Source organism: Schistocerca serialis, chromosome 7 (assembly GCF_023864345.2).
Source record: "Schistocerca serialis cubense isolate TAMUIC-IGC-003099 chromosome 7, iqSchSeri2.2, whole genome shotgun sequence".
Taxonomy (NCBI): Eukaryota; Metazoa; Arthropoda; class Insecta; order Orthoptera; family Acrididae; genus Schistocerca; species Schistocerca serialis.
In genome coordinates, this window is record NC_064644.1 from 113,916,133 (window position 1) to 113,939,018 (window position 22,886).

Genomic DNA, 22,886 nt, shown 5'->3' on the forward strand with positions numbered 1-22,886 from the left:
CCCCCTACTTATCGGTAATACTTCTTCAGGAAAGATAGCGTTATCCAATTAGAAAAATTCCATTAAGTATACACGCGATCCACGGTCATATTTTATATCGCAAGCAGGATAAGCCGATTAGTAAGAGGGAGGGTACAGGTGCACCGCACCGCGATCGCCTGATCTACATCTGAATCGACATACATACTCCGCAATAATGGCGGAGGTTACCCTGTTCCACAACTAGTCGTTTCCTTTCCTGTTCCATTCGCAAATAGAGCCGAGGAAAAAACTGACTATGCGCTCCCGCCCATATGAGTCCTAATTTCTCTTATCTTTGTGGTCCCTACGCGAAATGTATGTTGGCGGCAGTAGGTTCCTTCTGCAGTCAGCTTCAAATGTCGATTCTCCAAATTTTCTCAGTAGTGTTCTTCGAAATGAATGTCTTCTTCCCTCCAGGGATTCCCACTTGAGCTCCCGAAACATGACCTTAATACTTGTATGCAGATCGAACCCACCGATAACAAAATCTAGCAGCTCGCCTCAGAATCGCTTCGATCTCTTCTTTGAACCCGACCTGGTGCGGATCCCGAACACTCTAGCAGTGTCTCAAGAACAGGTCGCACCAGCGTCCTGTATGCGGTCTCCTTTATACATGACCTACACTTTCTTAAAATTCTCCCTATAAACTGAAGTCCACCATTCGCCTTCCCTACCACTGTCCTCAAGTATTCGTTCCATTTCATATCGCTTCGCAACGTTACGCCCAGGTATTTAAACGTTATTGTGTTAAGTAGGACGCCGCCCGCTGTGGTCGAGCGGTTCTAGGCGCTTCAGTCCGGAACCGCGCTGCTGCTACGGTCGCAGGTTAGAATCCTGCCTCGGGCATGGATGTGTGTGATGTCCTTAGGTTAGTTAGGTTTAAGTAGTCCTAAGTCTAGGGGACTGATGACCTCAGATGTTAAGTCCCACAGTGCTTAGAGCCATTCGAACTATTTATCAAGCAGGACGCTTCTAATATTACGGGCTTGTTTTGCCTAATCATTCGCATTAACTTTTCCTAATTTAAGAACCAGCTGCCATTCATCAGATTAACTAGAAATTTTGTCTAGATCATTTTTCATCAACCTACAGTCACTTATCTTCGACAACTTCCTGTACACCACAGCATCATCAGCGAAGGAACGCAGATTCCTGACCACCCTGTTTGTCAGATCATTTATGTATACAGAAAACAGCAAACTGTCCTATCGCACTTCCCTGGGCACTCGTCATGTTACACCTGTCTCCGATGAACTCTCGCCGTCGCGGACAAGATATTGGGTCTTCCAGCCAGTCATATCTGGGAGCCTAATCCGTACGCACGTATCTCCCTTACCAGCCTGCAGTGGAACACTGTGTATAATCTAGATATATGGAATCTGCCTGTTGCCCTTCATCTTTAGTTCGCACTATATCATGTGAGCGAGGAGCAAGCTGCGTTTCTGAGCTTTCTGCTCTCTAGGAAATTTACTATATTCGAACACTCAGTATGCTCTAGCATACTGTTGCAGACCGATGTTAAGGACTTTGGTCTGTAATTTTACGTGTTCGTTCAATTGCCGTTTTTATATACGGGCTTGTGCACACATACCGACAACTGGTTAATGTGCCCAGCATGGAGTGTGGCCACCTCTGGCAGCAATACAGGCCTGACAACAACAGGACATGCTATGAATGATACAAATCTCATGTTGAGGCAATAACGCCCATTCTTCATGCAGCGCTCCTTGCAAGTCAGAGTGGTTGGTGGATGCTGACGTCTCCCTACCGCATCACAAACATGCTCTAAGGGATTCAAATCGGGAGAGAGAGAGTAGGCCAGGACATGCGTGGAATATCTTCCGTCTCCAAGAAAACATCAAGCACCAATGCTCTATGAGGTCGAGATTATCGTCATTCGATAAGGAGTCTGAGCCACAGCACCTCGCAACTACCGTACATGATGTCAACATAACCCCTGCCCATACCATTTGGGATCCTCCTCGATATGTCTCTTTCCGTAATGTTTGGGTCCGAAATCGTGTTCCACGTGCCCTCCAGATGCGAATCCGTCCAGAATCACTCTTCAGACCAAATCGACACCCATCTGTAAAAAGAACATTGGCCCTCTGGGCGACCATTAAGGTGGCATGGTGATGATTCCACTCTAGACGTTCCCTTCTGTGAAGACGTCTATATAGACGTCTGTCAAAAAGCAACAAAAAAAGGAAGTGTGGTGACTGGTTGCGACGGAAGAATCGCGTACGGCCCATGTTAATTTGCTCATTGAAATACGATGTTTCTTGCATCTTACGCGAAATTATTAACGATGGCACGGGAAAGAACAGAGAACGGAAGCATGGTACTTAAAGATGAAATTACAGCTGAAAAAGGAGGTGACATATTCCTAGTGACAGGAATGTCATTTGAGTGATGTTTAATATTTTAATATAAGACAACGCCAGCAGTACAACTGTAATGAAAACCTGCAGAAGCAGCATAGTTTGAAATGGCAAAACTGATGCGGTACCTCCTAGTATCTTGACCGACCTCCTTTTGCCCGGGGTAGTGCAGCAACTCTACGTGGCATGGACTCAACAAGTCGTTGGTAGTCCCCTACAGAAATTTTGAACCACACTGCCTCTATAGCCGTCCATAATTGTGAAGGTGTTATCAAAAAAAATGGTTCAAATTGCTCTGAGCACTATGCGACTTAACTTCTGAGGTCATCAGTCGCCTAGAACTTAGAACTAATTAAACCTAACTAACCTAAGGACATCACACACATCCATGCCCGAGGCAGGATTCGAACCTGCGACCGTAGCGGTCGCTCGGCTCCAGACTGTAGCGCCTAGAACCGCACGGCCACTCCGGCCGGCTGCCACGATTTTCCAATTGAGTCCAACCGATATGGCCATAAGCCTAGTAGAAGAAGAGCTGCAGGCGATGTTTTGCTGTTAGCAAGGGCACTCGCGTCGATCGTCTGCTGCCATAGCCCATCAAAGCCACATTTCGCCCCACCGTCCTAACGGATATTTTCGTCCTACGTTCCACATTGTTTCCTGATCTTATTTCATGCAGTGTTGCTTGTCTGTTAGACTGACAACTCTATACAAACGCGACTGCTCTCGGTCGTTAAGTGAAGGCCGTCGGACAGTGTGTTGCCGTGGTGAGAGGTAACGCCTGAAATTTGGTATTCTCGGCACGCTCTTCACATTGTGGACCTCGGAATATTTAATTCCTTACCGATTTCCGAAATGGAATGTCCCATGCGTCTAGCTCCAACTACCATTGCGCATTCCAAATCTTAATTCCTGTAGTGTGGCCATAACCACGACGGAAACATTTTCACACGAGTAACATAGGTAGAGATGATAGCTCCGCCAATGCTCTGCCCTTTTATACCTCGCGGACGCGATACTTACCGCCATCTGTGTATGTGCACATCGACATCCCACTACTTTTGTCACAGTGTAGATGTTGTCCAATAACATATTTAGTTAATTTTTTTTTACTTTTTTGTATTTCATGTTTAATATTTCATGTGGCATGAAAATGAAAGCTACTGTCGAGCAATATGCAAATATGAACTAATAGGTATAATCTTAAATACGAGGGGCATTTAGTAACTGAAGAGACGAACTGATATAGGAAAACAGTAATTTTACAAAATGAGACTTTTACTACATCTCAACCTAACGCCCACCAATGTTAACACGCTTGATCCAAGGATAAACCAGTTTTTTATACCAGTTGCAAAGGAGTCTGTTTGAGCACCTTTCACACAAATTCCTTGACCTTGTCGTTGCTGAACGTTTTCGGCGTAATGCCTCCTCGAGGGGACCCGATCACACACCCTGAAGTTCTGATTAAAAACTGGTCATCTTCCCTTCCGTTGCGTTCTTTCAATTCTCTACCCACTCTAGTCATGTTTCCCTGTGGTGTTTTGTTAACTCTTCCAGGAACCAACTTGTACATTTTTTGCTTTACTTTAGCTTGTTAGTGATATCATGAACTGTGTCAACACACACTGCAACTGTTTTTGCTGTATGCTTAACTGTAGTACGTAAGTCTTTACGAATGTTATTAATGCGGGCTTCAAGCGAAGGACTTCAACTGGCCGCCCGCGATGTTGTTCGTCAGTCACTGACACTCTACTGTTTCTCAGAACTGTTCTACCAAATTATAAAAATTTCCGCGGATCAACCTACAGGGAGAAAAAACGGTTCACTGAATGTTGTTCGGCTAGTGTCGAAACTTCAAATGGGTTCGCCATCGTTAAATGCAACACTGACGTCATAAGCGAAACAATTTTCATCAGTCAGCTTTCTTAGCGCATCCCAATAATGCCAACCTACAGTTACGAATGCGCGAATCACCACCTGCAACTTCCATTTCTACATCAGTTTCTCTAATTATTGAATGTCACTCGTATATACAGATTTAGACTGATCAGCTGGAAGCTGTGTTGGCCGTGGTCGACAGGCTCCAGGCTGTTGCCCTGGGCCGCGGTGACAAGGGGACACCCGACGCGAGAGCTTTGGCGCCTCTGGAACCTGTAGCATCGTCTGGGATATCTGATGCCACTGCGCCCTCGGATTCGGACGTCCCTGCCGAGCGACACTTGGCTGACGGTGATTGGCGAACCGTGTCGGGGTCGCGAATCCTTGGGCAGAAGGCGAAAGTTGGTGCTGGCCGCAAGGCTGTACCCTTACACTTCTGTAACAGGTTTGAGGTATTGCCCACTGCTGGAAGTAATTCTGAGCCAGCAAGAGCGGTCTCTCCTGTTGCGGCAGTGGCCGGTCTTCCTGAGAGGTCTGGACAATCGCAGAGGGTGGGATTCCTTGCCATTGGGAGCTCCAATGTTAGGCGGGTGATAGAACCCCTTAGGGCTCCTTCCCAGCTAAGGACGGAAAGAAAGTCAACGTGCATACCGGGGGGGAGTCATCCAAGATGTGGAAAGGGTCCTTCCGGATGCCATGAAGGGTACAGGGTGCAGCCAACTGCAGGTGGTGACTCATGACGGCACTAATGACGTGTGTCGCTATGGATCGGAAGAGATTCTCTCTGGTTTCCGGCGACTATCTGAGTTGGTGAAGACTGCCAGTCTTCCTAGCGAGATGAAGGTAGAGCTCACCATCTGCAGCATCGTCGACAGGACCGATTGCGGACGTTTGGTACAGAGCCGAGTGGAGAGTCTGAATCAGAGGCTCAGACGGTTCTGCGACCGTGTAGGCTGCAGATTCCTCGACTTGCGCCATAGGGTGGTTGGGTTTCGGGTCCCGCTAAAAAGGTCAGGTGTGCACTACACACAGGAGGCAGCTACACGGGTAGTAGGGGCTGTGTGACGTCCCAGTTCGTAGTGATAGGCGGTAAATCATCGAGTAGAACATAAGTGATATCTGGCGTTCCGTAAGGTAGTGTCCTAGGCCCTCTGCTCTTCCTGATTTACATAAATGATCTAGGTGATAATCTGAGCAGCCCCCTTAGATTGTTTGCAGATGACGCTGTAATTTATCGTCTAGTAAAATCATCAGACGATCAATTCCAATTACAAAATGATATAGAATTTCTGTATGGTGCGAAAGTGGCAATTCGCACTAAACAAAGGAAAGTTTGAGGTCATCCACATGTGTACTAAAAGAAATCCGATAAATTTTGGGTATACGATAAATCGCACACATCTAAGGGCTGTCAATTCGACTAAATACCTATGAATTACAATTACGAGCAACTTAAACTGCAAAGACCACATAAATAATATTGTGGTGAAGACGAAACAAAGACTGTGCTTTGTTGGCAGAACACTCAGAAGATGCGACAAACCCACTAAAGAGACAGCCTACATTACACTCGTCCGTCCTCTGCTGGAATATTGCTGCGCGGTGTCGGATCCTTACCACGTAGGACTGACGGAGGACATTGAAAAAGTGCAAAGAAGGGCAGCTCGTTTCGTGTTATTGCGCAATAGGGGTGAGTGTCACTGATATGATACGCGAGTTGGGGTGGCAGTCACTGAAACAAAGGCGGTTTTCTTTGCGGCGAGATCTATTTACGAAATTTCAATCACCAACTTTCTCTTCAGAATGCGAAAATATTTTGTTGACACCCACCTACGTAGGGAGAAATGATCAGAATAAAATAAGAGAAATCAGAGCTCGAACGGAAAGATTTAGGTGGTCCTTTTTCCCATGCGCCATTCGAGAGTAGAATGGTATAGTAGTATGAAAATGGTTCGTTGAACCCTCTGCCAAGCACTTAAGTGTGAATTGCAGGGTAACCATGCAGATGTAGAGGAGGGTGTACCAAGTGTAGAAGTATGAAACCGGAATTTCCTATAGATAGTGCTAGCCGTCAGTGTAGGCCGCATCAGCAGTGCCATCTACTTCCTGTAACAGCTGACGACGAATGTTAACACACAGTATCCCAAGTTCCACACATCGGTATCTGTTCCAAACCCGTAAACATGTCGAGTTCTGTGCCTACTTACTACGATTTGCCGACAGCATTGGTTTTGTGTTATCATTTAAAGGAAACTGCTGCAAAATCGCACCGAATACTTGTCGAAGCTTTCAGCGAACATGCTTTCGGGAAAACAGCGTTTGGAGTGGTTCAAAAAATTCAAAAGTTGTGATTTTGACGTGGGAACCGAAAAAGTTCCAAGACAACGAGTTGCAGGCCTTATTGGGTGAAGATTAAACTCAACACGATCTCGCGGAACAATTGAATGTGGCACAGAAAGCCGTTTCTCTTCGGTGGAAAGCTATGAGCAAGGTGCAGAAAGTGGAGAAAATGGGTTCCGAATGAAAGACAGCAAGCAAATCGAAAGACCAGTTGCGCAAATCTAAAGGCCACTTGTGAAATGCTGCTCGCCTGACACAAAAGAAATTCGTTTCTTCATCGAATAGTGAAGGGTGACGAATAACGGATATATTTTGAGAATCCTAAGCGTCATAAATCATGGGTGAATCCACGCAAACACCATCGACATCCACTGCAAGACCAAATCGCTTTGGAAAGAAGGGTGGGATCAGAAGGGTGTCTTCTATTATGAGCTGCTACAACAGGGTGAAACCGCTTACACAGATCGCTACCAATAGAGAATGGTCGATTTAAATCAAGCATTACGTGAAAAACGACCTGAGTATAGAAAAAGGCAACACAAAGTCATATTGCTCCATGATAACGCCCCACTACAAACAGCAAAACGGGTCAGGGAAACGATCGAGGCGTTCATTTGGGAAATATTAGGACATGCGGCTTATTCTCCACAGTTTGCTCCGTCCGATCGTCTATTTGCATCACTGGGACACGCTCACACTAAACAACGCTTCAGTTCGCATGAAAATTGACGAAAATGGCTCGCTTACTGGTTCGCTTCAAAGATTTTTGCGTTCATAGCTTGCCAGAGAGGAGGGAGTAATGTATGAATAGCAATGTAGATTATTTTGAATAAAATGTATCAAAAAATATACTTAATTATTGCACCCAAATTCCTGGTTCATACTTCTACACCCGCTAAGTACTGCTACAGCTGGATGTCCAGAGTCAATCATTTGTGATAATTTCGTGAGATTTATGCGAATTTACACATTATGTGTTATTGTCTAAATACGATGCACTGTTCGAAGTGGAAGCAGTTTTCCGCAGCTGCAATGCTAAATACTGCGTGATTTAACACGCTGAGGTGCAACTATTTTAAAATGAAAGTAATGTCCCAGAGGATAATTTATCAACCACATTCTTAAATGTTACATATAATCGTTACTGCACAGACATGATACCTAGCAATTCTGTATTAAGATGCTTTTAAAAGACTCCATCTGAGGAACTAGGGTTTTGTTGTGTTTTAAATTTGTAGTACCCTAATGAACCCCAAAACCCAATTAGGAAAGACTATCATGATGTAAAGTACGGGAAAGTTATCCTGACAGGTACGATAACTCTGTCGATGATATAACACCAGAAAGTCTTGATAAACACCAACATTAAGTATTACAGAGTGTGTTTTGGTAGAAAGGAAGAAGAAAGAAAGGTCATCTTTATTTATTTCCCAAACATCTAAGTAATAACTGCAAATTAATACCATGAAAGTTAAGTCCAATGACATGTCGGTCAGAAATAGCTTATGTGGAAGAGAGTTGTAAACGCAACAAAGAAATTCAATGCGTCTACAATACTCCTTCACAGAAAAGGTAAGTCGCTTGCTAGCTATCGTGCTATCAAGTCATACGAGAGCAGCTCTTGCCATAGTTGAGCGAACGGAACGCGACGAGGTTGTTTTACTTTCAAGAGTCGTTGTTGTGTGACGTAGACGCACGGATTTTGTGAACTGATATTCAGACTGGAGACTTGAACTGAGAAAGTATGCTGACTGTGTATACCGAGTTGTTGGACTTTATTAACGGAAGTAGGCAATATCGGACTCAACATTCATATAAGTGAACTTATAGAAAGGAATGAACAAAGTTTCAAAAGACTATAATACACGTTTAGTCTCGAGTAGGGGATATTGACACGAATACATTAAGAAGATACCATTACGCCGAGGGTTAAAGCTGTCGTAATTGTCACGATACTTGAAACTAACAGAAATGCCAGTGCTAATTAACCGTGTGTGCGTGTGGCGTGATGTTTATAAAGTATTTAGCGAAAAGGAACAATAAAATTGCTCATCAAAAGTGGAAGTTCAACGTGTCGCCTCCATCATTCTATGAATATTTTGTAATTGCTCATCAAAATTAAATGAACAGTGACTATTTAACTTGGAAGTAAATTCGTGGACTGTTAGTTGTGACAAGGTAGGTTTGGACATACATAATATTATGACGCAAGATAATTAAGACCGTCAAAGAGTATCTGTGGATCTCGCGTCATATAGAGCGAACAATTTTACTTAGCAACGAACGAACAACGACCAATACGATCTGCAATTGAACTTTTTCCTCGCTCTTGGTGATGTGGATGAGGCATGAGGGAAGATTCATTAATTACTGCACTGAAGTGTTAACCGGGGGCCGGCCGCGGTGGCCGAGCGGTTCTAGGCGCTGAAGTCCGGAAACGCGTGACTGCTACGGTCGCAGGTTCGAATCCTGCCTCGGGCATGGATGTGTGTGATGTCCTTAGGTTAGTTAGCTTCAAGTAGGGCACATAATTCAATTTCAAACCATAAGAGAGAATCAGAGTGCGCAGTTCGCATTAATAATGAAACTGTGCGGACTCGCAATCAAACTTTAATCACTACGCGAGGAACGCTTTCTTAAGAGCTTTTTCAGATCTTGTCTCTCGTTAACCGACGCTGACATCCATCATCGCACATCGCTTCTCGACCCCACCGACCGAGTCTCAGCAGTAGCAGCTCCACGGCGTCGGCAACACCAGCACGCGGCGGAGAGGGGACGTCGCAGATGATACGTGTGGATGGATATACCCCCATTCCAGCATTATTTGGAGGCCAGACAACGCCATTTCCTGGTTTCAGACTAGAAGACTTAGACCATTATTTTGCTGGACAGCATTAAGAAACTGATTGTTTAATCAGACGAAACAGGCGAACACTTGTGTGTTTCGTATTAGGGGGGACGGTAAATGTTTGTTTCGATAAGCGAGTATGTTATGTCTGCATGTAAGATGTAGAAACGTACACACTGCTTAGTGCAGCTGTGAAATGTTCCATCCAAAAAAATTAATAAATAATAGAAAGACGTTTTTAAGCTTGCTTTTCCTTTGCTCTTGCTAAAAATGATTATCGTCTCGTCTAATCGTATTGTAGAAAGTAAGTGTTGCCGTCATCTATTACCGTCATGACGATAAAAGTATTCTTGGGCTCTTGTTTTTTCCGCGCTTATCACTGCTGATAACGCATGGCCCTCTCCATATTTCCTGAGTGAGACATCAACGTAACAAAATCATACCAATTATTATGAAGATACCTCATTTCATCGACACTTCTGTAGCTACGTCGCACAGTTGGCCAGAATCCTGAATAGTGTACGTAAATAAAAGTTCGGAGTTAACGCGTTTTAATTAATATGATGGCCAGGGTAATGTTGGTACTATGGAATCCAGGTCTTAGAAGCCACTAGGTGTTTCCTCCACAGGTTGAATTTCAGGTCCGAGACGGCATTCATTTGAGAGCCGCGCGTCGAGCTAGGAAAGTACTGCGTTGTTTAGATGATACATTTGTGTTCAGTGAAACCAGGCCTAATTTTTTTTTTTTTTTTTAGATGGAGGCAAGCACAGAAATTGTAAAATGAGAGCGAAAAAAAGATGAGTTTTTGACACTAAAATTCCACCTTCCTCATTCCATCATTAAGTATGTACTAGTATCTTCGCGGGTCAGCCTCAAAATCCAGCGACTAGCCGCAACTCCGGCTTTGACGGTTTCTAAACTCTGTTATTTACACTGAGAAAACAGAATTGAAAATATGAGTAATCACGAGTAAAACACACATACACACGCAAGCATACAGCTGTTATATCTACAACATCGGTAATACACTATCACAAAATTAAAATATAATGACTACAATTCTGCCAGTCAGTCAGCTATCTGAAGATTCGCAGGAATCACCTAACAAGTTAGGTAGGCAACACCGCCTAACCTTTCCCCGAAAGTCTTCTCTTGTGAAAAATATGGACATGTTCCGGAGACTTCTGGGAATACCCATCCCTACATTTCTTCTTTGCGGACACTATCTCCGAGGAAAGTCAGAACTTTGCGTTGGACGCTGTTGCCCCCTTGGTACCTGCTGTAGAGGATTACGAGAATTCTGAAGATGAGGATGGTGAGGTACAAACGTCGGTGAGGAAGACGATGGAGGAGGAAATGAAGATGAACAAGAAGTAGAAGAGGAAGAGGCTTAAGAAGACTAATATTTGTAACTAATATATGTTTTCTGATATAAAGGTAGTAGCAGAGGCAGTTTTGCAATAAAGTTCACCGTTAAAACTGTTACGTCTACTACTTTGCTTCCGCCGTTTTGCAATAGGTAACAATAGCGCCAAGTTGTGGCGTAGGTAGTAGGTCGCAAGTATAGCACAAATTTAAGCATTTGTAAAAATAACACCATTAAAATGATATTCGATTTGCGATTACATCATGAAGTTATACAAGATTGAATATGTTATCTTACGAGCCCAATACTCTTCATTCACGGGAAGTTTTAATTTTCTGCATTAACATAAAAAAACCTACCGCTGAAGCTAAAGAAGGGTAGGGTAAGATCTACGGTGAGGCTACTATTAGTTAAATAACGTGCAGAGAATGGTTTCAAAGCTTCAAGAACTATTTTGACGTCGGAGTCCGGCATTGGGGTGGAATAAGGGTTTCCGAAGCTTCTGCAACCAACAGAAACTATCACAGGAGATCGTTATCGAAAGCAATCTATGGTTTTGAGTCGATTGCTGAAATACAAACAGCAATAATACAGCAATACACATGTAAACGTGATTATGCAGCACGACAATCCTTGACCCATTGTCGCGACACCCGTTAAAACATCCTTGGAAACGTTCAAATTGGAAGTCCTACCCCACCCACCGTATTCTCCAGACATTGCTCTCTCTGACCACCACCTTTTCCGATCAATGACACACGACCTGGCTGATTAATAATTCCGGTCATATGAACAAGAGTAAAATTTGATCCGCCCAGGGACCTCCTCAAAAGACGCCCAGTTCTGCCGCCGCGGGATTTGTACGTTGCCGGAAAAATAGGAGAAAGTAGTGTCCAGCGATCGCCAGTACTCTGAATCGTAAAGTTTTGGTAAATTTTTCCACAAATTTTCTCGAACGTCGAGAAAAAGCGGCGGAAGCAACGTTGTTCACCTATAATAAATGTTCACCGAAAACATTTTTGTCCACATCATTAATTTTTTCTAGATTCTTTTCGCCATTTTGGATACGTCATTTTGCAATTTTCAGTTTTGAAAGACAAGTCGTAGTCGGAAGGATCAGAAACCCCATTATACCAGTTTTTGGCCATATTGGAGCAGATTTTGAAATTTTGGCCAGGTTTCCAGGGTTCTGGCCCACTGTGCGTCGTCAGGTGTTCCACAGAAATGTTCGGACACGTAAAACACTTCTCCAGTCTTCGTAACGTGTCTGCCCCTTCCAATGATAGGACTTCTCGCGTATGCACACCTATGTTAGAACACCTATAGATTCCCTAAATTTACGATATGCGTAACCACCATTGTGCGGATGGCCTACGCTTGGTCGTTTTAATAACTTCCGTACTGATAGTTACCCTACAAAGTTCGGAAGCAAAGTAAGCACAGGGAGCTGTGTTTCGACAACACGACGTTCACTCAGCTCTTCAGGGACGGTGATACGGGCAAAGGAGTTGGTAAAGGGGCAGGGTACCCATCCCTTGGAACCAAGTAAATCCTTCCTTGAACCATGTGTGTCCGCATGTCTCCATGTCAACCTATTTCCGGATTCCTGTCGTATTACTTGCAACAGTGTCTTGTTTATTTTCCTATTGTTTCATCACCGGTCATTGCGAAGCTGCAAGAAAGGAAACGTACGGTAAAATACAGATGTAATGAAATTCCCTTTACAGACTGCGGACACGTTCCTTACGCCAAAGCAAGCAAACAATTTCTAGTAAACATTAGGTCTAACATACTTTAAGAGCCGTGAGCAATTTTTGATCTTAGGTGCTTTGAAAACATCTGTCGTTCTGCAAGCTCCCTGCTTTCCACATTTTAAGAGGAGGTAGTATGGACCAAGATATGAAAAAAAAACAAGCAAGCATGGGTTCTAAAATGTATAGTTCGTCACCGTGTAAAACACCTCTACTATGGACTAAATGCTCGAATCTCTTAATTTATGCATTTTAGAGCACATGTTTACTAGACTTTTTTCTTATTTTGATGTAAGGGTGTGTGTTCAAATGTGTGTTAAATCTTATGGGACTTAACTGCTAAGGTCATCAGTCCCTAAGCACACACACTACTCAACCTAAATCATCCTAAGGACAAACACACACACACACACACACACACACACACACACACACACACACACACACACACACACACACACACCCCCGAGGGAGGACTAACCTCCGCCGGGACCAGCCGCACAGTTTATGTAAGGAACCTGTTCTCAAAGTCAGTAAGCGGAATTTAGTTACACCTTGTACAATCCTCACAGCTGGTTGCGTTGGCTGACGTGGCTTGACCAGTGGCCAAACACAACAAACGAGCCTCTTCGTACCAGTGAAACTTAAGTCACGTGGAACTGTACTTCGAGACAGTCCTTCCGATTCTCTCATAATTTCTTTTCATACACCTGCACTCAATTTCAATCTTAGTGACCTCCAACAGAATCCCCTTTTCTAGATTATACTTACCTGCTCATTCTCCTTTTGCCACTCCTCGTTTTCGTTTTCGAGCATTATAAAACTGTGCCCCCATGTGAAGGCTCTGATTTGCAGACGGTGGTGCCACCGGCCAGAGATCTTTCGTCATCCCCTCCTCCGCCACAACCAACTGTTTTCGTTCATGAACGCGTCTGTGGGACCAAGCGTTCAGAATATTTGCTGGCAAAATCTTGTGACAGTGTGGCGCATCCGCAGGGTGAAACTCCCACAAAGTAGTGCAATATTTGTAGAGCTGATTAAAAACCCATTGCTCCTGATACCAGGGTGTTAAAAAACCCATTGCTCCTGATACCAGGGTGTCTTTTTAATGCTTCACACTCTGAAACCAAAGTTTTATGAGAACGTACACGTTTGTACTTGCACCCCACGTGTCATTTGTTGTTTTTCCTCCACACGCACTTCGTACCTTTGCTTGTCACTGGCTCTGTCCCTACTGTATCACTATGGTATACGATTGAAGAGTTCATCCAGTACCAGCTGCAGGTTGACCCTAACCTTTTGCAGGAACAACAACATTTAACTTTCAATATTTCATGTAATTACTGACAATATTGTTATGTTTTCCTCGCACGTAGTTTGTTTCTTCAGCGGATACAAGAGCGAAGAACAGATGCTATTTATCAACAGAGAATTCAGCTATTAATTGGTTCTACATCTAATATCAAATAGTAAAAATAATACACAACTTTGTTGCTGAAGTTGCAGCGTCAGTCGCTAACAGATTTGAATGCAGAAATATATACTGTTACAAAAGATTTATAAATGTCACCCTTCAATACAGTGCCTATTCGGAAAATATAGAGTCCTGAGTTATTCAACACACAAAATGGGGTCAGTGCATGAAACTTCGCGCGGAAGTACACCTGCCACTGGAGCTCCGGAGAGGGGATGCTTGCATGTGATTGGCTGCGACGTAGTCGTTCATGGCAGCGCCTTCGTGCCGCGGTGGCGGCTGTAGGAAACACGGCGGCATGACTGGTGGCGCTCGTATTTAAAAGTGCGGCCGATACCGCAAATATAAAAATTTAAAATACTTTCAATCTATTCAATAACAGATACAATTTTACGTTAATGGTTTAACACAATAAGTATTAATATCAGAAACTGTGCCTATTTACGTCTTGCCTCAACTCTATTCCTTCAGTATTTTAGAATGAGAGAGATCACTTCAATCTTTTAGAAATTATCTCGCTGACACCTCCCACAAACCAATAAAAAGGAGAAACTTTATCGCTTACAACAGTTTCGTTGTTCATGCAATAACACTTCAGCATCTACCACGACGTTCTAGTAACTATTCGCAACACTTTTGCAGACGTATACCACTAGATGTACTTGCAAAATTAGTTCAGGGCATATGACATAAAACACTGGCATGCGTGAAAAAAAATTCTTTTCAACTTTTTCATTACTCTGAGTGAAAAATCCGAACCTGATGAAACTAACACAATTAGTATCTTAGATCTTCGACCAATAAACGTTTTACATGCATAAAGACACATACTTAACATATTACCTGATTTTTAAGTAATTAGGCGTTTGAAACTGTTTGTACATGAGAGTTGGATTCTTCACAGAGTCGGGGTGTCGGTTCCTGCTGTTTCTTCATTTGCAGATATCTCCATGCTACCATAAGACCTTTACAAAATCAGAACCGATAACAACAGTATGATTTCCACTCCTAACTTTACCATCACTGCCCATCAGACATTTCACTCCCATCAATTTTTGTTTTGTTTTGTTTAGTTTAGGGCGCTCAACTACTAAGGTCATTAGCGCCCAGTCACAAACGTTAGTGCACTAATAGCGTAGAAAACCACAAGGGGGCAACACCAGAAAGTACTTACAAAGACGCAGATAAACAAAAGAGTTAGATCTTTTTGTACAAGTCCGTCAATGTAATAAAACTAAGGATACGAGCAGCTGCTCGAGCGTCATCAGCTAAAAGTTCCTGTAAGGTAGACGGCAGACACAGGGCAACACGAGGGTGAATAAAACGGGGACAGGACAATAAAATATGGCGCACCGTCGATGGATAACCACAGGGGCACTGCGGGGCGGGGTCACCGGACAACGGGTAGCGGTGGCTAAATCGGCAATGCCCAATCCGCAACCTGGCCAAAATGACCTGTCATCGGGAAGGGCGCGAGGTGGTCGTCCAGGCCGTCGGGATCGGTTTGATGGCCCTAAGCTTATTTTCATAGAGAGGACCAAGCCTCATGGCACAATTATGAAACGCGCCGACAAAGAACCCCACTAACATCAGTTGATGAGACACAAAAGGAAGCTGTCCGAAGCAGGACAGCAGCCTTGGCCGCAGCATCAACAGCTTCGTTGCCAGGCACACCACACGAGGGAGTGGTCCGAATATGGGTTACGGAGACTCTGAATAGCGCTCAAAGAATCAGAGCAGATGGTATAGGGAGAATGACGATGGCGGCGGATATACTGAAGAGCCTGATAGAGAGCAAAAAGCTCAGCTGTAAAGCTTGAACACTGGTCAAGGAGCCGGTATTGAAAGGTATCATCCCCAACGACAAAGGCACATCCGACGCCAGTAGTAGTCTTGAAGCCATCTGCGTAAATAAAGACATTATTAGCGAGCCTCGAACGAAGTTCGACAAACCTCGAGCGGTAAATGGGATCCGCGGTCCTCTCCTTTGGGAGCGAGCTGAGTTCAAGGTGAACGCGAAACATAAGCCTGGAGGCAAGGTAGCGTCGGGCTCTCACCTAATCGAAAAGTCGTAGGGAGGATTAAATCAAGTCGCTGAAGCAGGCGACGAAAGCTAACTGTAGGAGGTAACAGGGCAGAGACATACAGCCCGTATTAGAGGTCGAAAGAGTCGTCAAAGAAGGAGAAATATGACGGGTGGTCGGGCATTGACATCAGTCTGCAGGCGTACCGACAAAGCAACATATGGCGACTCCCATCAATTATTTCACCTTGACTTAATATTACTATTACCGATCGGGGGATTCAAAACTGCATTTTCATGCTTGGAAAAACATTGAGCAAATCGTTTTAGCACGTTTCCCACTTAGCTTCTTCACGCCGCCCATCATTTTCACGGATTACTTAAAGAATGGCTAAGACGCGCACTGGTGAAAACTGACGACTAAAGCTATGTCACCTATTACACGAATCGAAGCGAAGTACGACTATGCAGCAGCTGCGACCAGTGGAATCAAAGTGTAGTGTACACGGGACCAACGTAGCCACGCTACATTGGCTAGCTCAATTCAATGCCTCCATCTGTTCAGGGACAGCCCCGCTACAAAGGGTCTTGTCCACATTACAAGGGGCGGTTTTGCTTGAAATGTGTCGGGAACTAGCCTACGCAGATCTATCAGTTTCGCTTCTACTTCTAAACAGATTGGTTCCAGAACACAGTGAATTTTTTTTTTTAATCACAAGGCGTTCTTCAGCATTGTTATGCCTGCTGCAGCTGATGCCAATTACAATTTCTTATGCATGGATATGGGGTGCCAAGGAAGAACTTCTGATGACTGAGTCTAAACATATAATACTTCACGGAAAAAAATCAAAGGAATATTGAGTTTGCTTCAACACACATTTCCAGGGAGAGAAAACTTCGTCCCGTTCGTGTTTGTAGTTAATGATGCGATTCCTGCCTATCAGATGAAGCAATACTGTAGCTCCAACAAACGATCAGTATCATGTGCTGACAGTATATTCAGTTACCATCTAAGTCATGCACGCCGCATTATTGGAAACGTTTTTGTGATATAGAGAGCGAAATTTCGGGTTTTACTAAAACCTATTGCACTCTATCACAGTAAAGTGGAAACTGGTTCTTGCAAGTATCTGTTTTCGTAATTTTTTACGATGGCATTCAGAAACAAATTACACTCCACCTGGCGCTTTTGACGGGGGAGATTCTGATGGGAACTTTATACTTGGAGCGCGGAAATTAGAACAGCAAGAATCACAACTTCTGGGACTACGAACTGTACCGAGGAGATCTCCAAATGAAGTGCAGGAGATCAGTATTGACTGTAGAGATTAATTTGTGCCGTCTGAAGATTCAGTGCCTTGGCAGGCTACATGATTGTAAAAGATACGCTACATTTTTCTAATCCTTATTCTGTTTTTTGTAAAGAAATGTGATTTTAAGTTCATGACAGTTTTTAATTTTGTATTATCTTACCATATATTCTACAACAACGCTACGAATATCTCTCAGTTGACTGATAGGAGAAAAGTTTCATACCCAAATCATACCAAGTTTTAGGGGAAGTCCCACTCTTTCTACTTCCCTCTAATTTATTATGTTCACGTCGAGCCAACTTCCGTGTCTAACATTTCCGCATTTGCAATGTTGCTTCAGACAATGTCGTTTGGATGGGATTCGAACATTGTGTCAATATTGTGTCACTTTACACCCTCAATTAGAATGGTAAAACTACCGTAGGCCACCGTAGATTACAATTTTCCTAGTAGCCTTGGTCAGTTAAGATCGTAAACGCGTTACCTGTACGTTAGGTCTGTTGCACAGCTATCGGTCGTTACATTTCAATCACTCTGCGTGTGCGATCAGCGTCTTTCTAGATATTCCCCTAGAAACAGGAAGCGGTGAACAGTCTAGAAACGGAGTGAGGATATACACACGGCCATGTAACCAATTGAACGTTCTTGTACTACATAGTTATCCTCCTGTATGTTACTTAAAAATATACAGTATTTATAGCAAAACTGAAACTACCAATGTTTAATTCATGTTTTATTCGAAAAGCATTGATTTGTAATGTGAATCAGAGGGATGTTATGGTAAAAAGAAATTACAGATTTATCACAGAGCGTTGGAAATTCAATTTCCTCAAAAACATATAAAAATAAAAAGGGAGCAAAACAAGAACATAGCAAAGATCGCGTCAATATTTTGTCGAGCTCATATAGAACATTGTTCGGTTATTAATAAATAACTTTTACTCTTATCAATAATAACAGGAAACTTGCCTTTGATCGCGATGGATAACGTTCTATTGAGTTCAAAACAACAATAATTGTAATTTTTTAACTTTTTGTGTATAAACTGTGCTTGTATCCAAAGTTATTTCTTTGATGAAGCGTTGAAGTTAAGCGACCGATTAATTTTTATTACTTATAAAATTATTGCAATTTATATTTTGTAAGGATATAAAATACACAATAGTATAACACTGAAAGATGTGCGGTTCTAAGTATGTGCAAAACGAAGAGGAGTAGTCGGTCCCTAGCTCCTCTCTCACACATTCTTTTATGTTTCTCTCCCTGCCAGTACTGCCTGTAATCCCACTATTTACTACAGCGTTCATACCCTGTGCCAAAACTACCGAATCTTGGTTTTGCTAGAGCCAAACTCTGCCTGCATTGTTGCAGGTTTGAATCGCAGCAGTGCAGATTCAGACTCAATTCACCCGCGCTACAAAGAGTTGCAACAATGAGGCCCGGTATAGACTAGCCTTAATCGCCCTCCAGTGAATACAGAACTAAAAGCCATATTAGAGATAGTGTTGATTTGCCAACCAGTTTTTGCAAATTACATGCATGTTTCTCTTTTTGTAACAGTACCGAAAATAAAAGCTCCGATCTCGGCTTGGGTCTATGCGTAAATTCAGACCCCTGTACGAATACGGGGGCCGTGGTACGCGGACGAACTGTCTAAGCCCATACTTCATCTCTTAAGCCTGAAGGTAGATACACACGGTAACTACATGCTTGACACGCACTCTTGCACAAACTTGCTAGCGAAAGCATGTTTGAGCGCCGCTAGAATAAACTGACGGAAGCATTAAGATTGTACACACAGCTTGATAGATTGAATTTCGATTGTGCATGCTTGGGCGTGATGCTTGTGTGAGCATTCCGCTAAATTACATCCTGTACGAAGGTTGTACTGTAATGTACAACAAGTAGAAGAACATAGTGTTACATGGAGGAAAAGAGAAGAAAAAGCATCTATACTGTTAGTTTCCGTAGCGTGTCTAGCGCAAATAGTTAATATGGGACTAATATCATCGTGTCTAATCACTCTTTACTCCACACGAAACCTTTTCTTTTTTGTTTTTCGTGACAGGCAAAATGGCTCCAAAAGCCAGCGCGTCGTAGTCTGAGCTTGGCATTTTCTGCTAAACAAATTGGTGCTTATACAAGTGTGCTTCAATGATGTGGAGACGTGACGAATTTGTGCCTGCTTGCGCAAGCATGCTTGCCCACGCCTGCTTGTCAAGCATGCAATTACGTGTGCATCCCATCAATGTAAACAAACGCCCGCCCAACGATTGGCCGTCGGGTTCAAAGCAACTACACCGGATATGACGCCGCTGGAAATGTATCTTACATATGTTACTTATTTCGTCGTTATTCTAGAGTAAACGACAGCGAGGTACGGTAAATCACTGAAAGAATTCACTGCTTATTGCTAATCATTCTTGTGTCAAGTCTCATCTAACAGTCACATTTTCTGTCCCGCCAACAGGATCATGTTGAGTTGGGTTCATTTCATCATTTCGTTTGTATACGGTGTGAAAAGAAGTAAAGTTTCTTAGTTTTCGGCACTGGAACATGGGTGGGTTAAACCGCTAAAACCCAACGAAAACCAGACTGGAAAAAATTGGCCCTACCAAAACGACCAAGTTCAGAAATAACATTGGGGATTACTGGAGTTTCTGCGGCGAGCGTATGACGTACGCGGAAAGAACTCAAAACTTCGATAATACACTTTTAGATTACAGATGTCTTAAGCAGATGAATTATCTCATGATTGCGACAGATTGTCCTGCTGGTCATTCTCCCCTGTGATTTCAGCCTTTTCTTTGATGCACTGAGTAGCATCTTACGGAGTTTGTGTTTTATTTCATTGTCGTTAAAAATTTATTAAATGGAATATGGTGGTGTAGTGTTTGTCCTGCTTCTCATAGGTTTTACGAATCACACACAGCGAACTGACGTTCTCCTTAACGATTGTTACTATACATTAATACTATAGCTGCAGCAAACTCCCCTATACGGGGTTTGATTCCAGCGACGGGGACAGAAGCATACTGCAGCTGCAGGTTAAATGCGACCGTAAGCGTGTTCAAATGGTTGTAGGTTGCAGCAGAGGTACAGAATTTAAGAGAAATGTAATGTATTATTCATGGTTGTAGTATCTGACGATAACTATTTTATGTTTCGCCTAACATGATGGTATGAACACCTTTATGTGAGAACGTGACATTCCATTATGGGTGTGTTGTTAACATTTACCTCAGTTAACAAATTCGTGATAGTTTAAACCTTTAATGTTACGTATGTATTGTTTTATTTTGTATATATGAACCTGTTGATCAGACCACAAACTGGTAGTATAAAGTATTTTACCAGCAGCCCAAGGCGGTAATATGACAGTTTTCAAATATACACGGTGTTTCTTATTAAAGTTTAAAAAAACCCCGAAGCGACATAGATGCCCCTGAGGCAAGTAATTTAAGACATTTGGCGGGGGGCGGGGGTCGCAAATGCCGATAAATACCCCAAAAGTGGATAAAAAAGTTGAACATTTGACGCACCAGTTGAAGTCGCCGAATGTGCAGCAGTCGGGATTGAGGGTGAAGGAATGACTGAGCGATGCAGTATTTACATCCGAGCAACAAAATTTCGAACACCTTTTGTAAATGTTACCTATTGTAAACGTAAAAGTTACAGAATTATTGCCCTTGCTGTAACCAAGTAGAAGCTGTTATTTTATGGTTCTTTCCTTTCGTCCCATTTTTTGTTTATACATTATTTAGTAAAGAAAACGTTGGTCATTTAGTGGTAACAGTTCGGAAGCTTATACTTATTGTGAATCGACACTGTAGGTTTTTGTTTACTGTACCAGCGGAGGCCGCGACTCCGGCGAATAAAGTAATGTCTCAGCTCAATGTAAACAAATGTCTAACTCAATGACAGACATAATACCTTCCAGACGCAAGATTTGAACCCTGAGTCCCACGTGCTGAAATCGCGCACGTGGGTCCAGAGCCACGCCGGCGGGAATACTTGACGTGGGTTGGGCTGGGGCGATAAGGTGCGACAGACTGATAGGCTCAACTGCTGCACATGCGGCGAGATACGTCATGTCGTGACGTCATATGTGCAGCATTTGTCGCCCACTTTTGAGGTATTTCCTATCATTTGCGACCCCATGTGTCTTAAATTTATATTAATCGTCTCAGCAACATCTACTTCGCTTCAGGAGTCTTTAAACGTTAAGAAGAAGACGACGACGACAACAAAAACAACAACATCGCGATGTAATCGCTGCAAAGCTGCAGCATAAATGTGTCGTAATAACCACATGTGAGAGCGCGCTAAACTGAAGATGTGCCGCAGGACACAAAGTAACGGCAAGCGTAGCGGAATGTTTAAATCCGTATGAATACTGCGATGAACAGACGCTAGTGACGCCTATCCTACTGGTTCCAAAAGCCTACCTTCGGCACAGCGCCTGTTCCATGCCGCGCACATTGCTTTGCTTGCTCAGTTGCGCAACTCACCTGCGAATGCCACCGCCGGCATCCGCCAAGCGCCGCGCCGCCACTGCAGCCGCATCCCGACGTGGAACCTCCCCCTCCGTCACCAGCGACTGCACGCCGCATACTGCCGAACCAGGCGGAAGTTTCGAACTTCGCGGCCCGGCGCACTCCCCTCCGCAACCCGCTGCCGCCGCGCATGCGCAGTGCCTCTCTCACGCTTCCTGCACACTGACGTGGCTCCGTGCAAGTCTCGAGCAACTTTCAGTAGCGTTTCTACAGTGGCACGGCGTCGGTGGATTTCGCCGATCCGTTCAGATCAGTACGCCGCGACGCGCACCTCCACAATTTAGACATCTCACCGCCCCAACGTGCAGACTTCGGACGACAATCGGTGGTGAAATTCAAATCGGTTTGTTTTCTTTGTTCGACGTGACATGGACTGTGATAACCTGGTAAGTTTAGTCCAAGAAAGGAGTATGTGGCATACTGAGGATGAAAAATATCATATCGGGCATATAGCTCGGGAGTGAAATTACAGCTTTAGTGGAAACCACAAGTAGGCAAAAATAGTTATCGGAAATTTTAGGCGTAAATTATAACCTCAAAAAATAAGTTATTCAAATGAGAAGAGTGGCGTATGTTATGCTTAAAGTTACGATAGTGAATCCTTTTTGCGTTTTGACAGGTTGGCATTAGCTGTTTACAAATAATTATTGCTTCTTAGTGCCGTTTTTATGCTAGTAGGGTGGTGATCCTGTTACGTGGGGTGGTTTGCAAATGTAGTATATGTTTTTCCGCTTTTCAGTGCTCCGGGTGCTCAGAGTACCTTAATCTAACATTTATATTTTATATTTCACATGTATACTGAATGACACTCATTGAAGGTTAACTGGCACATGTCTATCGTACTGAATTTATTGGAAGTTTTGCAAAGCGTTCGCAATCTTGCTTTAGGTCATCGCGAATCCTCTCGAGTACGTAATGGAACGTTTCTCTC

The 22,886-nt window shown here is 43.4% G+C and overlaps 1 protein-coding gene across 1 annotated transcript in view; it reads right to left on the reverse strand.

Annotated features, from left to right (window-relative positions):
- The window catches only part of LOC126412578 (beta-1,3-galactosyltransferase 5-like), a 242,578-nt gene extending 220,561 nt beyond the window's left edge, over positions 1-22,017 (reverse strand). The window contains exon 1 of the mRNA XM_050082228.1: positions 21,911-22,017. Within this exon, the coding sequence (XP_049938185.1) occupies positions 21,911-21,965 (55 nt within the window). The 5' untranslated portion in view covers positions 21,966-22,017. The remainder of the gene's footprint in view (positions 1-21,910) is intronic.
- Between the last annotated feature and the right edge of the window lie 869 nt (positions 22,018-22,886).